Source organism: Macaca fascicularis, chromosome 1 (genome assembly GCF_037993035.2).
Source record: "Macaca fascicularis isolate 582-1 chromosome 1, T2T-MFA8v1.1".
NCBI lineage: Eukaryota > Metazoa > Chordata > Mammalia > Primates > Cercopithecidae > Macaca > Macaca fascicularis.
The window spans coordinates 222,583,097-222,603,062 of record NC_088375.1 but is presented as its reverse complement, the minus strand read 5'-3'; the positions used below and the strand labels follow the sequence as shown (position 1 = coordinate 222,603,062).

The window sequence follows — 19,966 nt, the reverse complement described above, 5'->3', positions numbered from 1 at the left end:
GGCTGAATGAGGCCCACAGACGTGATTGCTTTATAATTGGATTTGAGAACCTCCGGCCTAGACTCGCCCCTCACTTGCAATGACCCGAAGCACCTTGGGTCCTTGGCTTGCCTGGCTGGCCCCTGGTACATTTGAGTTTGTTTTCTGTGGCTGTCTGAGCTTCTCTTTTCTTTCTAGGACTGATTGTGGGCGTGACAGCCTTGGGTCTACTAATAATAGGAGTGGTGAACTGTGTCATCATGACCCAGGTGAAAAGTAAGAGTCTATCCTTCCTTCCTTCATCCACTTGTTCAGGAAGCTTTTGTGGGGTGCCTCCTGTGAGTCCAGCACCGGGCACAGCCTTAGGGGTCAGAAAGAACTGGATATGGGGGTCCTTGTTCCGTAGGAGCTTAGGACCTGGGGCGGAAGGCACCTCTGCTAACTTAATTACTAAAAGGCAAGAGGTGATCAGGGTTTTCCAAAGGGTAGGAGTTCAGGATTCCTATCCAGGAAGCCTGGGGGATTCGGGATTCCTATCCAGGAAACCTGGGGGATTCAGGCTTCCTGCAGCAGCTGGTCTCTGAGGTGGGTAAGATCTTGATGGGCGGAGTCTGTGCAGGGAAGGACGCGCATCCTCAGTGGAGGCGTGGATGGCACAGATGGGGGATTGGAGAATGGTTGGGGTGGTGGCAGGTAGAGTTGGGTGGGGCTTCTGTGGACCTTGTCTGGTAGGCAGTTGCTCCCTGCAGGCTGGGCCTCTCTGCTGTTTCTATTGGGCCCCACACTGCCCTCCTACTTAGGACGGATGTGCCCGAGGAAGTCACTCTCCCTCACTTGTCCCCTCTCTTCTTTACAGAGAAGCCCTTGTGCCTGCAGAGAGAAACCAAGGTGGTGAGTGTCTCCACTGCCCTCTCCCCCTCTTCCCTGGGTCTCCTTCCTGGTGGGCTGGGCTGTCACAGAGGAAGCAGTGAATTCTGTCGTCTGTCCAGTGTCAGGAGGTGTGCAGAGCTCTGGGAGGTGGAGGAAAGGCCGGGGAGTCAGGCAACCCTCCATGGGCTAACAGAGGCTGTGAGTGTGAAATGCCCCGGCAGAGAGCAGAGGCCTTTGTGGTGTTCATGGCAGGCACGTGGTCGTGGACCCACAGTGCAACCTTGGGCAGATGTGAAATTTCTCTATGGCTACTTCCTTACCATGAAATGGGGGTTGTGTCTGCTCGATCCAGCTTGCAGGGTGGTGCCATTCGGTCAGCTGACAATGCTGTTTCTCATTACCTCCATTGTGTTTACAGAGCACTTTCTCAGAGAGCAGTGGTTTTCTTTTTCTTTTTTTTTTTGAGGCGGAGTCTCGCTCTGTCACTCAGGCAGGAGTGCAGTGGCGAGATCTCCACTCACTGCAAGCTCCGCCTCCTGGGCTCACGCCATTCTCCTGTCTCAGCCTCCCAAGTAGCTGAGACTACAGGCTCCCGCCACCACGCCCAGCTAATTTTTTTGTATTTTTAGTACAGATGGGGTTTCACCATGTTCACCAGGATGGTCTCGATCTCCTGACCTCGTGATCCGCCCACCTCGGCCTCCAAAGTGCTGGGATTACAGGCGTGAGCCACCGCACCCGGCCCTAGAGAGCAGTGGTTTTCAGACTGAATTCTGGGGTAGCCCGGTGTCCCACAGAGGGCCCTTGGGCGTGGGGGAAGTGGTCATCTCTCAGGTTTGAGGTAGAGATTGTGGGGCTGGGCCCTGGGTCCTCCCAAAGCAACTCACCTTTGATCTGTTTTATAAAGTAGGGCCTGTGAAGGCTTTCTGTTAGAGACAGACCAACAGTGTCATATCATAGTATTTCATTCATTCTCTATCAGGAAGACGTTTGGCTGCAAGTAACCCCAAACCTACAGGTGACTTTAGAAAAAAGGGCTTTATTTTTCTTGCATTGTAAGAAGTCAAAGGGTTGGTGTCTGCTGGAATGGCCTGTACTGTCCCCTTGCATGGTGCCAGCAGGACCCCAGGCTCTGTCATCTTTAGTGTGTTGACTTTTGTTCTCTTGTTTGTGGCCTCATGTCATAAGATGGTGATCATTACTTCATATGTCACCTCTAAGTTTGAGGTAGGAAGAAGGGGCAGGTGGCCAGGCCAGCCATGGCACCCTTATCAGTAAATCAGACACCTTCCCAGAAGCCCTGGGTAGACTTCTTTCATCTCACTGACCAGACTGTGTCACATGACCACCCATAGCTGCAAGGGAAGCTGGGGAAGAGGGTGCTTTGCTTTTCCAGTCTCTAGGGAGGAGGAAGACAAGGGACGGGGGTCGGAAGTGGGTATGGGGTGAGCCAGAACATGGGTCTGTCACAGCCTTGCACCTGGTAGGCAGGGCAGGTTTTTTACCCAATTTAACAGATGAGAAAACAGAGTCTGATGAGTTTTCTCGACCTCAGGGGCAGGTAGAGAAACAGTTTCTCAACCTCATGGATATTTGAGACAACATCTTACTTAAGGGAGGCCAAGGTGGGAGGATTGCTTGAGTCCAGGAGTTCAAGACCAGCCTGGGAAACACAGTGAGACCCTATCCCTAAACAACATAAAATAAAATAAATATTTTTTAAAAAGATCTTGGCTGGGCATGGTGACTCATGCCTGTAATCCCAGCACTTTGGAAGGCCGAGGTGGATGGATCACTTGAGGTCAGGAGTTCAAGACCAGTCTGGCCACCATGGTAAAACCCCATCTCTACTAAAAACACAAAAATCAGTCGGGCATGGTGGTGTGTCCCTGTAGTCTCAGCTACTTGGGAGGCTGAGGCAGGAAAGTCCCTTAAACCTGGGAGGCGAAGGTTGCAATGAGCTGAGATCATGCCATTGCCCTCAAGCCTGGGCAATAGAGCAAGACTCTAACTCAAAAAAAAAAATTAAATTAAAATAAATAAAATATCTTATTTGTGGGGGCTGTCCCGTGCTACTCAGCAGCATCTTTGGCCTTTATTTACTTACATGCCAGCCACATTCCCACTCCGGTGGTGACAACCGAAAGTTCTCCAGACATTGCCAAATGTCCCCTGGGGGGCAAAATCACCCCCAGTGGAGAACTATTGCTCGAGGGAACAGCTCAGCCCTGGGGCGCCCAATGCCTGAAGTTTATACCAGGTGTTCGGAATCAGATAGACTGATTTCATCCCCTGATTTTGGTGACAAGAAAAGAGATGCAGGGAGGAAAACTGAGTTACTCAAGGTCACACTGCAATGTGTCGTCTCTGGACTCCCATCTCAGTGCTCTTTGCCCTGCCCTACAGTATTTCAGTGGGGAGGAAACTTTCTCATTCCCCGGCGAGTGAGTTTCACTGCTCCCTTTCTCCAGCTTCAATTCAGTGACACTGACGGTTGCCACCTGGTGGCATGTGTAGAGCAGGAGCAGGTGTCTCCCCCAAGCTCTTCCATAGCAGCCCAACTGTCGCCTTCCCTTTCCTCACCAAGCGTTTCCCAATTCTCTGTGCCCTGAAGATGTCCTGGGTGTGGCCCAGCAGCCTCTGCTTCCCTTTTCCTTTCCTTTTCTTTTCGTTTCGTTTCTCTTCTCTTCTCTCTTTTCTTTTCTTTCTTTCCTTTTCTTTCTTTCTTTTTTTTCTTTTTTTTTCCAGCTATGTCGCCCAGGCTGGAGTGCAGTGGCACCCTCTTGGCTCACTGCAGCCTCTGCCTCCTGGGTTCGAGTGGTCATCCCACCTCAGCCTCCTGAGTAGCTGGGACTATGGGTGTGCGCCACCACGCCTGGCTAATTTTTATATTTTTAGTAGAGACAGGGTTTTGCCATGTTGGCCAGGCTGGTCTTGAACTCCTGGAATCAAGTGATCTGTGCACTTCGGTCTCCCAAAGCGCTGGGCTGATAGGTGTGAGCCACCGCGCTCCGCCCCTTTCCTTTCGCTGTTGCTTTCAGTGTTCACTGAATGTGAGTGACTCAAGTATTTGTTGAGTACCCCAGTGGTGTGTCTAGCAGGGAAAAAAACCCCAAAACCCTGATTTGTGGTGTTTGCTAATTTCTGTGGTATAAACACTCCCACTGTAGCCAGTTTCAAACTCCCAAGACCTTCCTGAATATGGAGTTGGAAGAAATCTGCACAGGCCTGAGCTTGTCCCAGCACAGCCCTGGCTGAGCCCTGCCAGGCTCTTTGTGACTGAGTCCCCACACATCCCTGTGGGGCAGGGAGCGTCATCAGCCCCATTTTACAGAGGAGGAAACTGAGACTCAGGGAGGTTCCATTTCTCCTGTAGGATTAGATCATTAGGTGAGTGGCATAGCCCAGGTTTCAATCAGGTTTATGGCCGTGTCCCACGCTACTCCTCAACCAGCAGCTACTCCTGCTGAGAGGCCAGTGGAGAGTCCTCTTGAGCTGGGCTGCTGGGCTTAGAGTGTAGACTCAGCACCCACCTGCTCCTCCTACCACAGAAAGAACGCCCAGGGCATGGGAGACGTTGTCGTCCCTTTGTTTAGGAAACACCAACTTGTGGCCGGGCGCGGTGGCTCACGCCTGTAATCCCAGCACTTTGGGAGGCCGAGGCGGGCGGATCACGAGGTCGGGAGATCGAGACCATCCTGGCTGACGTGGTGAAACCCCGTCCCTACTAAAAATACAAAACGTTAGCCAGACATGGTGGCAGGCGTCTGTAGTCCCAGCTACTCGGGAGGCTGAGGCAGGAGAAGGGCGTGAACCTGGGAGGTGGAGCTTGCAGTGAGCCGAGATCGCGCCCCTGCACTCCAGCCTGGACAACAGAGCGAGACTCCATCTCAAAAATAAAACAAAGCAAAACAAAACACCAACATGTGAGCTTACCCACAATCACCCCCACGGACACACACTCATGCACGGGCCCGCATCTGATAACAGGCACGAACATTTATCAGGTGTTGAATGGATGCCAGGCACTGTGCCCAGCGTTCTTTATTCTCACAGCCACGCTGCCACACGCAGGCAGTGTGATTCTTGCCCCCCATTATATGGCCCAGGAATCGTGGGCCCAGAGAAGTTAGTAACTTTCCCAGTGTGGCATAGCTAATGAGAGCAGCCTGGAACGCGAACCTAGGAGTGTCTCTCCTCGCCGCCCCAGCACACACACTCACTACCTCACTCACAGATATGCACACATGTCCCCAACATAGACACACGTGTGCATGCTTCACACCCTCATGCCTGTAGATACAGGTGTGTGAGCCTTGTGAACACACAAACAGACGGACCCAGCAGGAACCTGGAGGACCTGGCCTATGGCTCTGCTGGGTCTCTGCTTCTGCCCAGCGGGGCTGGGCCAGGAGGGGCTGGGAGCTGAGGGTGCTGGCTGACTGGTTGGCTGGTTGGGATCCTCTGTGTGTGTGTGTGTGTGTGTGTGTGTGTGTGTGTGTGTGTGTGTGTGTGTGTGTTTGAGACAGATTCTCGCTCTGTTGCCCAGGCTGGAGTGCAGTGGCGTAATCGTGGCTCACTGCAAGCTCCGCCTCCCGGGCTCACACCATTCTCCTGCCTCAGCCTCCCGAGTAGCTGGGACTACAGGCACCCACCACCTCGCCCGGCTAATTTTTTGTATTTTTAGTAGAGACGGGGTTTCACTGTGGTAGCCAGGATGGTCTCGATCTCCTGACCTCGTGATTTGCCTGCCTCAGCCTCCCAGAGTGCTGGGATTACAGGCGTGAGCCACCGCGCCCGGCCCCGGGATCCTGTGTTTTGAATGAGGCTCCTCAGTACTCGGCCCTACTGGGGTCCCAGCCCAAGGAACAGGACTCAGCCTGCTTCTGCACCACCTGGGGCTGCTTGAACTTTGCGACTTGTGGCTTGGGAGGAGGGAGGTGGCCGTGACCTTTGGGGGTTTTTGTTCTGCGTGGCTGTAGCCGCCAGCAGAGGGGGTGGGGCACAGGCCAGAAAAACCCCTTCTGTGGGGTTTTGTGAGGAGTGACACTTGATTGCTTCTCCTCCCCTTCCAGGCTCAGAGCAGGGCTGGGGGGTGGTCGTGGGCAGTGACCAGCATCAGACCACCTGGGCGGAGGTTCAGCATGAACTTGCAATGCCCTCCGTCTCTCCAAAACTGGGGGACCCAGCCCAGGGAAGGTGTGGGGGTTCCTGGGGCAGCTGGTCTGGGCTTGTCCTGCTCCTGCCACGGGCCAGCTGTGTGATGCTGAGCACAGGACGCACTCTCTCTGGGCCTCCGTGGCCTCTTGGGGACGGCTTGCACAGGATCCCTCCGGTCCTGAGTGAGAGGCTGTGGGCTGGCCTCGGGGAATTGAGGGTGCAGGTGGCTCTCAGGTGTCCGAGAAGCCATGGGAGCCGGGGGCTGCAGTGACTGGACAGAGAGGACCCCGGTACTCGCAGCTATTCTCAGACCACATCTGGAATTGTAGCTCCCTCTGGAGGGAGGCAGGAGGTCTCAGCCTTTCCTGGGGGGGGCTGTGGCAACTGCGCTGCTCGCTCCACCCCTGCTCTCACCTTCCGCTGCAGTGCTGGCGAGCTCCATCAGCCCTTCACGCATCTCTACCCTCCTTCTGCCTGGGACCCTTGTTTTCATCCTAGACAGGCCAGGGGGCCAGGGCAGCTGTTAGGAACGTGGCCCCTGCCATCTCCTTTTTTTCCTGCGATCAGCAGTCGCCCAGAACTCCAAGGCAGGGGCGTGAGTGCTGGCCAGTCCGTGGGAACAGACAGCAGCCTGGGAGACGAATTTCCTGCCTTACTCCAGTGCGGGTTTCTGGAAATGGGGACCTTGCCTTGAGCCTCCAGAGCTGAAACCCCAGACACCCAGGGAAGGCACTATGGGATTTAGCCCAGCCATAGTATGTCCTAACCGTGACCTTGGGCAGGTAACTCAACTCTCTGTGCTTCAGTTTCCACAAAGCAAGGATAACACTGGGCTGTTGGAAGAATCAATATAGATAGTGTCGGGAGGGACTTAGGTAGAGTGCATGGCATTGGGTGGTACTCAAATGTCAGCTAATATTATTATTATTATTCTATGGAAAGAAGACACCAGGGGAAGTTGCAGAGCAGCCCGTGGGCGGACTCTGGAACAAGAGGCCGAGGCAGTGCAGCAGAGGGTCTCAGACGTGAGCGCTCTCTGCCCCGGAGTGCTCGACTGAGCACGAGGGTCTGCACTTTTTCTCCGTAAAGGGCCAGATGTAGGAATTTCAGGCTTTGTGGACTGTATGGTCTCAGTGACAGCTACTCAAACCTGCCTCTGTGACAGGAAAGCAGCTACCTGCATAGACAGCACACACCCCACTGAGAGTGGTGTATTCTGATCTAATTGTGCTACTGGATACCCGACTTGAACTTCTTGAACTTCCCATCATTCCATGTGTCACAAATTATTCTCTTTTTGTGAGATGGAGTTTCATTCTTGTTGCCCAGCCTGGAGTGCAGTGGCTCGATCTTGCCTCACCACAACTTCTGCCTCCCAGGTTCAAGCGATTCTCCTGCCTCAGCCTCCTGAGTAGCTGGGATTACAGGCATGTGCCACCACGCCAGCTAATTTTGTATTTTTAGTAGAGATGGGGTTTCACCATGTTGGTCAGGCTGGTCTCCAACTCCTGACCTCAGGTGATCTGCCTGCGTTGGCCTTCCAAAGTGCTGGGATTACAGGCGTAAGCCACCACGCCTGGCCACAAATTATTCTTAAACATTTTTTTCCAACCATTTAAAACATGAAAACCACTGGGGTGTGGTGGTGCACGCCTGTTATCCCAGCACTTGGGGAGGCCAAGGTAGGAGGTTGGCTTGAGCCCAGGAGTATAAGACCAGCCTGGGCAACATAGCACAACCCTGTCTCTACAAACAATCAACAACAAAAAAATTAGCCAGGGGAAGTGGCACGTGCCTGTGGTCTCAGCTACTCAGGAGGTTGAGGCAGGAGGATCACTTAAGCCTGGAAAATCGAGGGCTATAGTTAGCTATGATTGTGCCACTGCACTCCTGCCTGAGCAACAGGGTGAGACCCGGTCTCAAAAAAATAAAAGTGAAAACCGTTCTTAGTGGCAGGCTGGACTGGGTCCCTGGGCAGTCATTTGCCTACTTCTGATTTAACAATCTCTTGTATGGAGTTTACTATGTAATAGGCATTGTTTTAAGCACTTTACAAATATTCAGCCATCTAATCCTCACAACAACCTTATGAGGTAGGTTATTATTCTCCCTTTATAGATTAAACAAACAAACAAAAAAGAGGCACAGAGAGGTTAAGTAACTTGTCCAAGGTCACACAGCAAGTGAGGGGTAGAGTCATGATTTGCACTGCGTGGTCTGGGTGTAGAGTCCACACTCTTGGTTGCTAGGCTGGGCCACGTCTCCCTGTGCAGATGGGGTGAATTCCTTCTATTCTGTTATGCAAAATAAGGATGAAAATCCTGCCCCACCTCTAAGACTGTTTGGTGAACAGGGCCAGGTGGTCTCTGCCCTCATAGGACACTCGCTCTAATAGAGCAGCTGGGTGCGAATAACAGACACACAGAAACCACGGAGAATCACACCTCCCAAAAAGTGCCGTGTGTGCAAAGAACGTGCAAGGGTGGGCAGAAGCGTCATGTAAACTGAGAAGTGCTGATGGCAAGAGGTGCGGATGGCAGTGGGAAGGAGGAGGGGAAGAAGGGGCTGGCTGGTGGGCTGACTGCTCTCCCTTGCCACCTCCCGCCCATCCAGCCTCACTTGCCTGCCGATAAGGCCCGGGGTGCACAGGGCCCCGAGCAACAGCACCTGCTGACCACAGTGCCGAGCTCCAGCAGCAGCTCCCTGGAGAGCTCGGCCAGCGCGTTGGACAGAAGGGCGCCCACTCGGAACCAGCCGCAGGCACCAGGCGCGGAGAAGGCCAGTGGGGCTGGGGAGGCCCGGGCCAGCACCGGGAGCTCAGGTAAGAGGTGGGAGCACACCTGGCTTCATCCCGACCCTCCTTGGTCTTTCTCACCTGGTTTCTGTCTTAGCCGTCTCCTCCTGAGCCTCCCCGCAGAATGGGACGAGGCCTGAGCCACAGGGAACTTCCTTTGGTTCGCTGAACCCAAGTTCCCTCCCGCCTTTGCCCGTGCTGGGCCTATCACCTGAACATCCTTCCTTCTGTGGGACAACCCCAGCTTGTCCAAGTCCCCAGTATCTGGGAGAGGAGTTTTCCCGAAACCCCATCCCCACCACCAACCCCAGCTGGACCGGCTGCTCTTCCGGGCTCACCACGCCCTGGCCTCCCTTTGACAGGACTGTCAGGCTGCGTGTACACTGTCTTTTCCTCCTGTCTCCCTCACCAGTCTGTGGGACACCTGGTGAGCCTGGATCACCTCGTTCATCCCTGTATCCGCAGGCCCAACATGGCCCAGCTACTAATAACTAATCACGACAATCGCTTCTACTTACGGAAGGCTACAGTACAGCAGGTGCTATACTGGGCACTTTACATGCATCAAATTGACCTGCACGTCAACACTGAGAGATAGTTATTGTTGTTATCCCATTTTACAGATGAGGAAACTGAGCCCCAGAGAGGTTAAACAGCTTTTTCAAGGGCTCACGGCTAGTAAACAGAAGAGCCAGACTCACCGCTAGGCTGTCAGGCTCCAGAGCCCTGGGGTTGGCAGAGGAATGGGCTCCACTCACTGCAGCTTGTTGCTGGGTCTCTTTGGGTCTGAGACGCTGGGACTGTGGGGATCGTGTCCCATTAATGCAGGCTGCATTTTGCCCTGGACCTGGTCTATGACAGATGTCACTCCTGGTTGGCGTCTCTAGGGCCCACACTGGAGGGACCCCTGTACGGGGTCTGCTGGCCTGTGCCTCTCTCCCTCTTACCTGGCAGTGCCAGCCAGTGAGAATTCAGGGAATGACCATGAACTTGAGTCAGTCTCAGATCCCTGCCCAGCCACTCTGGTGCCATAAGAATTTGGGCGGGATGCTTAACTCTGCCAAGCCTTGGTTTTTTCACCTAGAGGTGAGCTATGGCACCTCCTTGCCAGGGCTGGTGAGAGATGAGTGACATTGTGCTCAGCTGGGCACCAGACCAGGATCAGGCTGCCTCTGGGCCGCCTCCAGGTGGGACTGATGGCTGCAGCCCCCACCGCACAGCCTCACTCACCCCCGGCTGTTCCTCAGCTCACTGCGCCCCTGCCTCTTGCCTGCACTCATGCTACCCCTGCCTGCAACACCTGTTTCTACCTGTCCCCAGCTGCCCACAGGAGCTGACTTGCCCATTTCTGTTTGCCCCATCATAGCCCCCAGCGTCCTCGGTGGAACGTCCCATCAGTGCCCCTCACTGCAGCCTGAGAACTTCCTGTGGGAGGACCTGGGTCAGTGCCCAGAAGACAGCAGGGGCCCTAAACATTGTTGAATGAGTGTGCTCCAATGATAAACTCTGAGTCTTGCCCAGTTCTTGGATTCGTCTTCCTGATTTTTTTTTTTTTTTTGAAATGGAGTCTCGCTCTGTCTCCCAGGCTGGAGTTAAGTGGCGCAGTCTTGGCTTACTTCTCTGCTCACTGCAGCCTCCGCCTCCCAGGTTCAAGTGATCCTCCCACCTCAGCCTCCTGAGTAGCTGGGATTACAGGCATGTGCCATCATGCCTGGCTAATTTTTGTACTTTTAGTAGAGATGGGGTTTCACCATGTTGGCCAGAATGGTCTCGAAATCCTGACCTGAGGTGATCCATCTGCCTCGGCCTCCCAAAGGGCTGGGATTACAGGCGTGAGCCAACACACCCGACCCCTCTTTCTGATTTCTTTGCTACACCTGGTGTGGCTCCCTCCTTGGCCCAGAGTGCAGCCCTGACCATGTCTGCCCTCTCCTCTCCCCTCTGCCCCTTCTGCTCTGTGCTCCTTCTCCCAAGTCCCCCAACCCATTTCCCTGGCCTCTGCCCTCTACATCTCTCCTTCCCACCCCTAACACCTCCCTCCACTGTGGGAACCTGTAAACCCCAGGGTTGTGCCCCTTCGTGGTCCCCCATCCACCCCCGCAATGTCTCATGCTCGATGTGCAAAGGCCATGGTGACTTTGGGTGACATTTGAGTGCTGTGGAGGCTCAGGGTGGAAATTTCCTTCCGGCCCTGTGATTTCAGCCCTCCTCCCCCACCATCTGCTCCGAGGCTGTTTTGAGCACAGCAGGTTGCCAGCTCCATCCGCCTCCCGGCTGCCCTAGTAGTTGGAGTTAGGGGGAACCAGGCTGTGGTGAGGGCACTCAGCAGGCCTCTGCAGCAACAGTAGCAGCAGTGTTCATTTTCTGAGGGGGCTGCTGTGTGCCAGTCCCCTCACATTCATCTCAGCAAACCCACCATCCTGTGTCTCCCCAACCAGTTAGAAAACTCAGCCGCCCGCAGAGGGCAGGAAGGCGAGGCAAACCTTGGGCTCGCCTTGTCCGAATCTCCTGCATCTGGCTCCCAAGGGAAGCCATAAATCCAGATTTTTAAATGTAAATGCCTGAATTTTAAATGTTGGTAATCAAATTCACTTAAAAACATCACCACTACCACCACCACCACCAAAAAACCCCGTAGACTTGTCCCTGTTACAGGCACTAGGAACACAGCAGGGAACGATCAAAAAGTTCCTGGTCTGGCCAGGCAAGGTGGCTCATGCCTGCAATCTCAGTACTTCAGGAGGCCAAGGCAGGAGGATCACTTGAGCCCAGGAGTTCAAGACTAGCCTGGGCAACATAGCAAGACCCCTGTCTCTATTTAAAAAAAAAAAAAAAAAAAGTCCCTATCCGCCCGGGCTCAGAGTCTGGTTGGGGACCCCAGGAGCTGGGGGCCCTGGAGATCACAGAAATGGGGAGGGACCCAGAGAGTGGTGCATAGGATGGGAAGTAAATGTCTCTAGAGAGGGAGGCCAGGGGCCGGGGGGTGCTTCGTGGAGGACGTGGCCTTTGAGCTAAGACCTCAGCACTAGAGAAGGGCTCTGTAGGCTGAGGGAGCAGCCTGTGCAAAAGCCCAGGGGACCTGAAGGGCTCAAGGGGCTGTAGCAGGGGGGAGTGTGGCTGGAAGGAGCCCCATCAAGGTCTTGGAGCCGCACGAGAGGGGGCAGGAGAAGGCAGGCTCCGGATCAGACAGGGCCTGGTAGGCTGTGGGGAGGACTGTGGGTTTTTGAGCCCCCAAGGAGGTGATCTGCCAAGTTCAAGGGCCAGCTCTGGCTGCTGATGGGAATCAGATTTCAGGGGGGTGGGGTCGAAGCCTGTTCACAGCCATCCAGATGGGAGCGGGTGGAGGCTTCCATAGCTCACTGCACCATGCAGCAGCAGGGCTGGTGACCCTTGCAGAAATCATCTTTTGTTTTTGTTTTTGAGATGGAGTTTTGCTTTTTCGCCCAGGCTGGAGTGAAGTGGCATGATTTCGGCTCATGCAACCTCCACACCCTGGGTTCAAGTGATTCTCCTGCCTCAGCCTCCTGACTAGCTGAGATTATAGGCACCTGCCACCATACCCGGCTATTTTTTTTTTTTTTTTTGTATTTTGAGTAGAGACGGGGTTTCACCATGTTGGCCAGGCTGGTCTCAAACTCCTGACCTCAGGTGATCCACCTGCCTTGGCCTCCCAAAGTGCTGGGATTACAGGTGTGAGCCACCGTGCCTGGCCCAGATGTCATCTTTTGAAGGGAGACAAGGCAGGAATGACGAACGGGTGTGTGATATGGGAGAAAGACGGGTCCGAGGCTCTGGGCCCAAGCAGCTGGGTGGATGGCAGCAATGAGAACAGTGATGAGGAGGAGCAGGTTGGATGGGAGATGGGAGTAGAATCAAGAGTTAAGTTTGAGGCCGAGCACCGTGGCTCACACCTGTAATCTCAGCACTTTGGGAGGCCAAGGCAGGCAGATTCCTTGAGGTTAGGTGTTCGAGACCAACCCAGGCAACCTGGCAAAACCCCGTCCCTACAAAAAAATTAGCAGGGTGCGGTGGCCCGTAGTCCCAACTATTCAGGAGGCTGAGATGGGAGGATCACTTGAGGCCTGGAGGCAGAGGTCACAGTGAGTTGAGAGAGTGACACTGCACTCTTTTGAGACCCTGTCTCAAAAAACAAACAAACAAACAAAAACCAGAAGAGACAGCATCTCACTATGTTGCCCAGTCTGGTCTTGAACTCCTGGGCTCAAGCGATCCTACAAACTTGGCCTCCCAAGTAGACATCTGTTTTATATCATTGGCTCCTCCCATCTCTGGGGTGATTGGGGCTGGGTAGGTGGTGATGCTATTCTTATTCAGCAGAAAATGAGGCACATGCAGGTTAAGTGACTTGCTCAAGGTCACACAGCAGAGCTGGGCTAGAATCTCGGTCTCTTGGCTCCTGGCCCAGTGCTCTTTCCCATGTGTCTGAATCTGCATCTTGGGCAGGGGTCTCAGGGCCCCACTCCCGGACCCCTGGACTGATCCCCACCCCATCTTGTGCTTAGCAGATTCTTCCCCTGGTGGCCATGGGACCCAGGTCAATGTCACCTGCATCGTGAATGTCTGTAGCAGCTCTGACCACAGCTCACAGTGCTCCTCTCAAGCCAGCTCCACGATGGGGGACACAGATGCCAGCCCCTCGGGTTCCCCGAAGGACGAGCAGGTCCCCTTCTCCAAGGAGGAATCCGCCTTTCGGTCACAGCTGGAGACGCCAGAGACCCTGCTGGGGAGCACTGAAGAGAAGCCCCTGCCCCTTGGCGTGCCCGATGCTGGGATGAAGCCCAGTTAACCAGGCTGGTATGGGCTGTGTCGTAGCCAAGGCGGGCTGAGCCCTGGCAGTATGACCCTGCAAAGGGGCCCTGGTCCTTCCAGGTCCCCACCGATAGGACTCTATGGCTCTTTCTGGGCCAAGTTCCTTTAGTGCCCTCCACAGCTGCAGCCTCCCTCTGACTTGCAGACCGAGAGCAGAGGCAGTGAGTTGTGGAAAGCCTGTGCTGCCACGGTGTGTCCCTCTCGGAAGGCTAGCTGGGCACGGACGTTCGGGGCACGCCGGGGCAAGTCCCTGACTCACTGTGGCCTGCCCCGCCCAGCTGGGCCTGCGAGCTTTGGCTTCTGGAGCCCTCAGGTTTTTTGTTTGTTTGTTTATGTCTCCCCTGGGCTCTGACCCAGCTCTGGCTTCCAGAAAATCCCAGCATCCTTCTCTGCAGAGGGGCTTTCAGGAGGGATGCTGCCTGAGTCACCCATGAAGACAGGACAGTGCTTCAGCCTGAGGCTGAGACTGCGGGACAGTCCCAGGGCTCTGTGCAGGGAGGAGGTGGCAGCCCTGTAGGCTGTAGGGGTCCTTCAGGTTAGCTCAGGAGGCTTGGAAAGCATCACCTCAGGCCAGGTACAGTGGCTCACACCTATGATCCCAGCACTTTGGGAGGCCGAGGTGGGTGGATCACCTGAGGTTAGGAGTTCAAGACCAGCCTGGCCAACATGATAAAACCCCATCTCTACTAAAAATACAGAAATTAGCCGGGCGTGGTGGCAGGCACCTATAGTCCCAGCTACTCAGAAGACTGAGGCAGGAAAATCGTTTGAACCCTGGAGGCGGAGGTTACAGGGAGCTGAGATCATGTCACCGTACTCCAGCCTGAGTGACAGAGCGAGTCTGTCTCAAAAAAAAAAAAAAAAAAAAAAAAAAAAGAAGGCACCACCTCCAAATGCTAACTTGTCCTTTTGTACCATGGTATGAAAGTCAGATGCCCAGAGGGCCCAGGCAGGCCACCGTATTCAGTGCTGTGGCCTGGGCAAGATAATGCACTTCTAACTGGAAATCTGCCAATTTTCTAAAACGGTAAGTACCACGCCGGCCAACAAGCCAATGATAAACAAAGCCAAACTCTGCCAGCCACATCCAACCCCCCACCTCCCATCTGCACCCTCCACCTTCACTCCGGTGTGCCTACAGCCCCGCCCCTCCTTTCTTGCTGCCTGGTGTGGTGTCCTAGGCCACACCGTCTCCTTTCAGGGAATTTCAGGAGCTAGAGATGACTGAGTCCTCGTAGCCATCTCTCTCCTCCTACCTCAGCCTAGACCCTCCTCCTCCCTCCTGAGGGGTGGGTTCTTCTTCCCCACTCCCCACCCTCAATTCCCTGGCCCTAAGCGGGCTGCCTCGCCACTTTGGTACATGGCCAGTGTGATCCCAAGTGCCAGTCTTGTGTCTGTGTCTGTGTTGCGTGTTGTGGGTGTGTGTAACCAAGGTTGGCAAGTTGAATGGCCTGCCTTGAAGCCGCTGAAGCTGAGATTCCTCCCCGTTAGAGTCAGCCTTCCCCCTCCCCTCCCCAAAACATGCCCAAGGCCCTGCAGAGGGGGAACCCGTGTAGCCTTGCCCGGATTCTGGGAGTAAGCAGGTTGAGGGGCTCCTGGAAAGGCTGACTCAGTCTCAGGTGCATGGGGATAAAGGACAGGCATGAACTTATCTAGAAGAGTGGGGGCAGGGTGATAAATTGTTGATAAATTCCACTGGACTTGAGCTTGGCAGCTGAACTATTGGAGGGTGGGAGAGTCCAGCCATTACCATGGAGACAAGAAGGGTTTTCCACCTTGGAATCAAGATGTCAGACTGGCTGGCTGCAGTGACGTACACCTGTAATCCCAGCTAATCCGGAGGCTGAGGGCAGGATCACTGGAGCCCAGAAGTTTGAGGCTGCAGTGAGCTATGATCGCGCCACTACACTCCGGCTTGGGCAACAGAGTGAGACCCTGTCTCTTAAAAAAGAAAGTCAGACTGCCGAGGCTGGCCAGGTTTCTGCCCACATTGGACCCACATGAGGACGCGATGGAGTGCACCTGCCCCCTGGTGGACAGTCCTGGGAGAACCTCGGGCTTCCTTGGCATCACTGGGCAGAGCCGGGAAGCGAATCTGGAGACTGTGGAGCCTCAGTTCCCTTGCGTGTGTTGATCCTGAGACAATGAGAGTTTGCACTGTATGCTGGACAGCATTCCCGCTTATCAATAAACCTGTTTGTTTTACATGTCGACCCCTGGCTCTACCTGGGGTCTGGGCTTGGGTTTGTCCGTGGTCCTGCTTGTCTGCCACCCCTGTGTAAGGGGAGATGGCGTCATGGTCCCTGGGGTCTGGCCAGCCCCTGTTGTGACTGGACCACAGAGGGTCCCCTGTTACAGCCGCCCCCTCAAGCCTGTGAACAATAAGAGAACCTCCTGCTCAGGACCGCACAGCTGGCTGGGTTCCAAGTGTGTCCTGGTCTCATGCCCTCGTCCCCCGGGTCTCCTGGGCCTCCTCTTAGGACTGGGGTGGGGTCTCTGCAGATCCCTAGCAGCCTAGGCAGCCAGGCTCTGCCCTCCTGGGGACCCCACTCAGGGAAAGTGGGTGCCCCTGGGATGCTCAGACCAGTACAGGGCTTTGGGGGCACAGAGAACATCCCTGGGCCCAGGTAGGAGGTCAGAACAGGGTTCTAGAGATGACCTCTGACCTCCTCCTGAGGGATGAGCAGCAGTTTTCTAGAACAAAGGATTGCAGGGAACTGTCAGGCCAAAGGAGTTCTGAGTTTAAAGACCTTAGCCTGGCCAACATGGTGAAACCCCACCTCTACTAAAAATACAAAAAATTAGCCGGGCATGATGGTATGCGCCTATAATCCTAGCTAGTCAGGAGGCTGAGGCATGAGAATCACTTGAATTGAGGAGACAGAGGTTGCAGTGAGCTGAGATCGGGCCACTGCACTCCGGCGTGGGTGACAGAGTGAGAGTCCGTCTCCAAATAAATAAATAAAATTAATTAATTAAAATAAAGCCTTGGAGGGGAGAGAGACCTTGGCCTGTGTATTGGTTCCACTGATCCCCTGGGTCACCATCGTCACTCCAGCTCCTGTGACTCCCTCAGTGGGACCATTTTCGTTCTTGGTGATTGCAGGATCTGTGATTGATGGAACGCCCTGCCTCCTGGCTCCTCGCCCTCTTCTCCTCCGTAGTCCTGTCCTCCAGCCTGTCTCAGTCACTCAACCCTTGACCGGGGCTCCCCATACTTATTCCATAAAGAGCCAGGGAGCAAATGTAATTTTTGAGACAAGGTCTCATTCTGTCACCCAAGCTGAAATATGATCGTGGCTCACTGCAGCCCTGACTTCCTGTCTCAGCCTCTTGAGTAGCTGGGACTACAGGCATGGACCACTATGCCCAGCTAAATTATTTATTTATTTTTATTTTTTTGGCGGGGAGGGGGTTTCCCTGTGTTGCCCAGGCTTGTCTCGAACTCCAGGGCTCAAGTGATCCACCGGCCTTGGCCTCCTAAAGTGCTGGGATTGCAGGCATGAGCCATGGTGCCTGACCAGAATAAATATTTTATACTTGGCAGGTCTTACAGTTTCTGCAACAACCCCTCAACTGTGCTGTTGTAGTGTGAAAACAGCTGTGCACAGGACGTAAAAGAATGGGCAGGAGGCGGATGTGGCCTTCGGGATGTAGCCAGGCCAATGCCTTAGACCCTGGTATTATTGATAACTGCACCCTAATGTCAATTTCAAGCATCCCACTTTCCCCCACCCCTACTTCCTCCTGTCTTTCTCCCTCACTGGCACCTGCAGCTGTTGGTTACATTTTCTCCCTTGTGCGCACCTACAACACTTTCTCCTGGTTTGTTGTTCTCTCTCTGGTTGAACCCAGCACTCTGTTTGTGCCACACCTGCACCTCTGCACCTGGATGGGGCACGATGATGGCATTCCACCATGCTGGCTGGTCGCATTTTCATTTCATGATCATTAGACGTGGCCGGGCACGGTGGCTTATGCCTGTAATCTCAGCACTTTAGGAGGCTGAGGTGGGTGGATTGCTTGAGCTCAGGAGTTCAAGACTGGCCTGGGCAACATGGTGAAACCTCATCTCCACGAAAAATATACAGAAACTAGCTGGGTGTGGTGGCATGCACCTGGAGTCCCAACTACCCATGAGGCTTAAGTGGGAGGATTGCTTGAGCCCAGGAGGCGGAGGTTGCTGTGAGCTGAGATCTCGCCACTGCACTCCAGCCTGGAGGACGGAAAAAAAAAAATAAATTTTATGGGGGTCCTTGGTGCCGCCCAGCAGTGACAACAGGTCCCCTACCCGATATATTAGTTCCTATTGCTGCTATAACAAACCACACAAACTCAGTGACTTAAAACAATACAATTGCATTCTCCTACAGCTCTAGAAGTCAGAAGTATAAAAGCAAGGTGTCGCCAGGCCTGCTAGGCTCAAATGGGGAATTTGTTTTTGGAGGCTTTAGGGGAGAATCTGGTTCCTTGCCTTCAGCTTCTAGTGGCACCTGCATTCCTTGGCTTATGGCCCCTTTGTCCATCTTCAGAGATAGCGATGGAGTCTCTTCAGTAGTCGGATCTCCCTCTGCCTCCCAATTATAGGGACACCTGTAATCACAACGGACCACCCAGATAATCCAGGACACTCTCCTTGTCTCAGCGTTTTGGCCAGGTTGCAGGAATTCAGACATCAATGTCTTTGCAGGGGCAAAGACAACCATTGGTTATCCAGCCTACCAGCTCCCATTCATTCAGTCTCCCACTCTTTCTATTTATCTTTTAATTTTATTTATTTATTTATTTATTTATTTTGAGATGGAGTCTTGCTCTGTCACCCAGGCTGGAGTGCAGTGGTGCGATCTTGGCTCACTGCAAGCTCTGCCTCCCGGGTCCAAGCAATTCTCCTGCCTCAGCCTCCCAAGCAGCTGGGATTATAGGCGCATGCCACCATGCCCAGCTAATTTTTGTATTTTTAGTAGAGAAGGGGTTTCGCCATGTTGGCCAAGCTGGTCTCGAACTCCTGACAGGTGATGCACCCACCTCGGCCTCCCAAAGTGCTGGGATTACAGGCCTGAGTCACTGCACCCAGCCTATTTTATCTTTTAAATAAAAGGATTAATTGAGGTTTTTGTTTGAGACTGAGTATCACTCAGTGACCCAGGCTGGAGGGCAGTAGCACAATCACAGCTCACTGCAGCCTGAAACTCCTGGGCTTAAGTGATCCTCCCACCTTGGCTTCCCAAAGTGCTGGGATTATAGGGATGAGCCACCATGCCTTACCTTGCGCTTCTAGATGGACTATTTCATGTGTTCTCCTTTATCACCAAGCCTCTGTCCTCACCCCACCCTTACCTTCAGTTGGTTACCTTGCTGTCTATTTCACTGAGAAAATAAAACAAACATAAGGGAATGCTTCATGCTTGCCTCACCACATCTCCCCTCTTACCCTGTGTCTGTGCCCACAACTCTGGCCTTTGCCGTGACTGGGTCTGAGGATGGTTCCTCCTCCGCACGGGATCTTAGCATCTCTCCTGGCTCAAGGACTTTGCTTCACCGAGTCTCCTATCTCTTTCCTTCAGCCTCCATTTCTGTGGCTCCTGGATCTTTCCTGTTTGCATATAGACACACGGAGGCTCCTCCCATTTGCTGAACAACCTCACGCCCATTAGGACGACTGCTATCAAAAACCCAGAAATTAGTGTTGGTGAAAATGTGGAGAGATGGAAAACCTTGTGCGTCGCTGAGGAGAGTGCACAAGGGTCCAACTGCTACGGGATACAGCGTGACAGTGACTCAAAACATGGAACATAGAATTACCATCTGATCCAGCAACTCCACTTGTGGGTGTCTACCCCAAAGAATTGAAAACAGAAAAACAGAGTCTCAAACGGATATTTGTACAGCTGTGTTCCTTGTTCATAATAGCCAAAAGTGGAAACAACCTAGGTGTCCAAAACATGGAATGGATAAACAAAATGTGGTCTACAGCCTGGGCGCAGTGGCTCACACCTATAATCCCAGCACTTTGCGGGGCTGAGGTGGGTGGATCACCTGAGGTCAGGAGTTCGAGACCAGCCTGGCCAACATGGTGAAACCCCAACTCTACTAAAAATACAAAAATTAGCTTGGAGTGGTGGCACATGCCTGTAGTCCCAGCTACTCAGGAGGCTGAGACAGGAGAATCGCTTGAACCCGGGAGGCAGAGGTTGCAGTGAGCCAAGGTCGCGCCACTGTACTCCGACCTGGGTGACAGAGCGAGACTTCATCTCAAAAAAAAAAAAAAAAAAAAAGGGGTCTCCAATGGAATATTCAACTTTGAAAAGGAAGGAAATTCTGACAGGTGCTGCA

At 53.7% G+C, this 19,966-nt stretch overlaps 1 protein-coding gene across 4 annotated transcripts in view; it reads left to right on the top strand.

Annotated features, from left to right (window-relative positions):
- TNFRSF1B (TNF receptor superfamily member 1B) overlaps positions 1-19,738 on the top strand; it is a 47,046-nt gene extending 27,308 nt beyond the window's left edge. The window contains exons 7-10 of one of the 4 annotated variants that reach the window (XM_045380484.3): positions 178-255; positions 836-870; positions 8,623-8,830; positions 19,198-19,738. In XM_045380484.3, the coding sequence (XP_045236419.1) occupies positions 178-255; positions 836-870; positions 8,623-8,830; positions 19,198-19,268 (392 nt within the window). In that variant the 3' untranslated portion in view covers positions 19,269-19,738. Of the gene's footprint in view, positions 1-177; positions 256-835; positions 871-8,622; positions 8,831-10,169; positions 11,453-13,326; positions 15,839-19,197 lie in introns of those variants that run through there. The other 3 variants (XM_005544761.4, XM_005544760.4, XM_045380480.3) reach the window with 3 other exon arrangements.
- Positions 19,739-19,966: the final 228 nt, after the last annotated feature.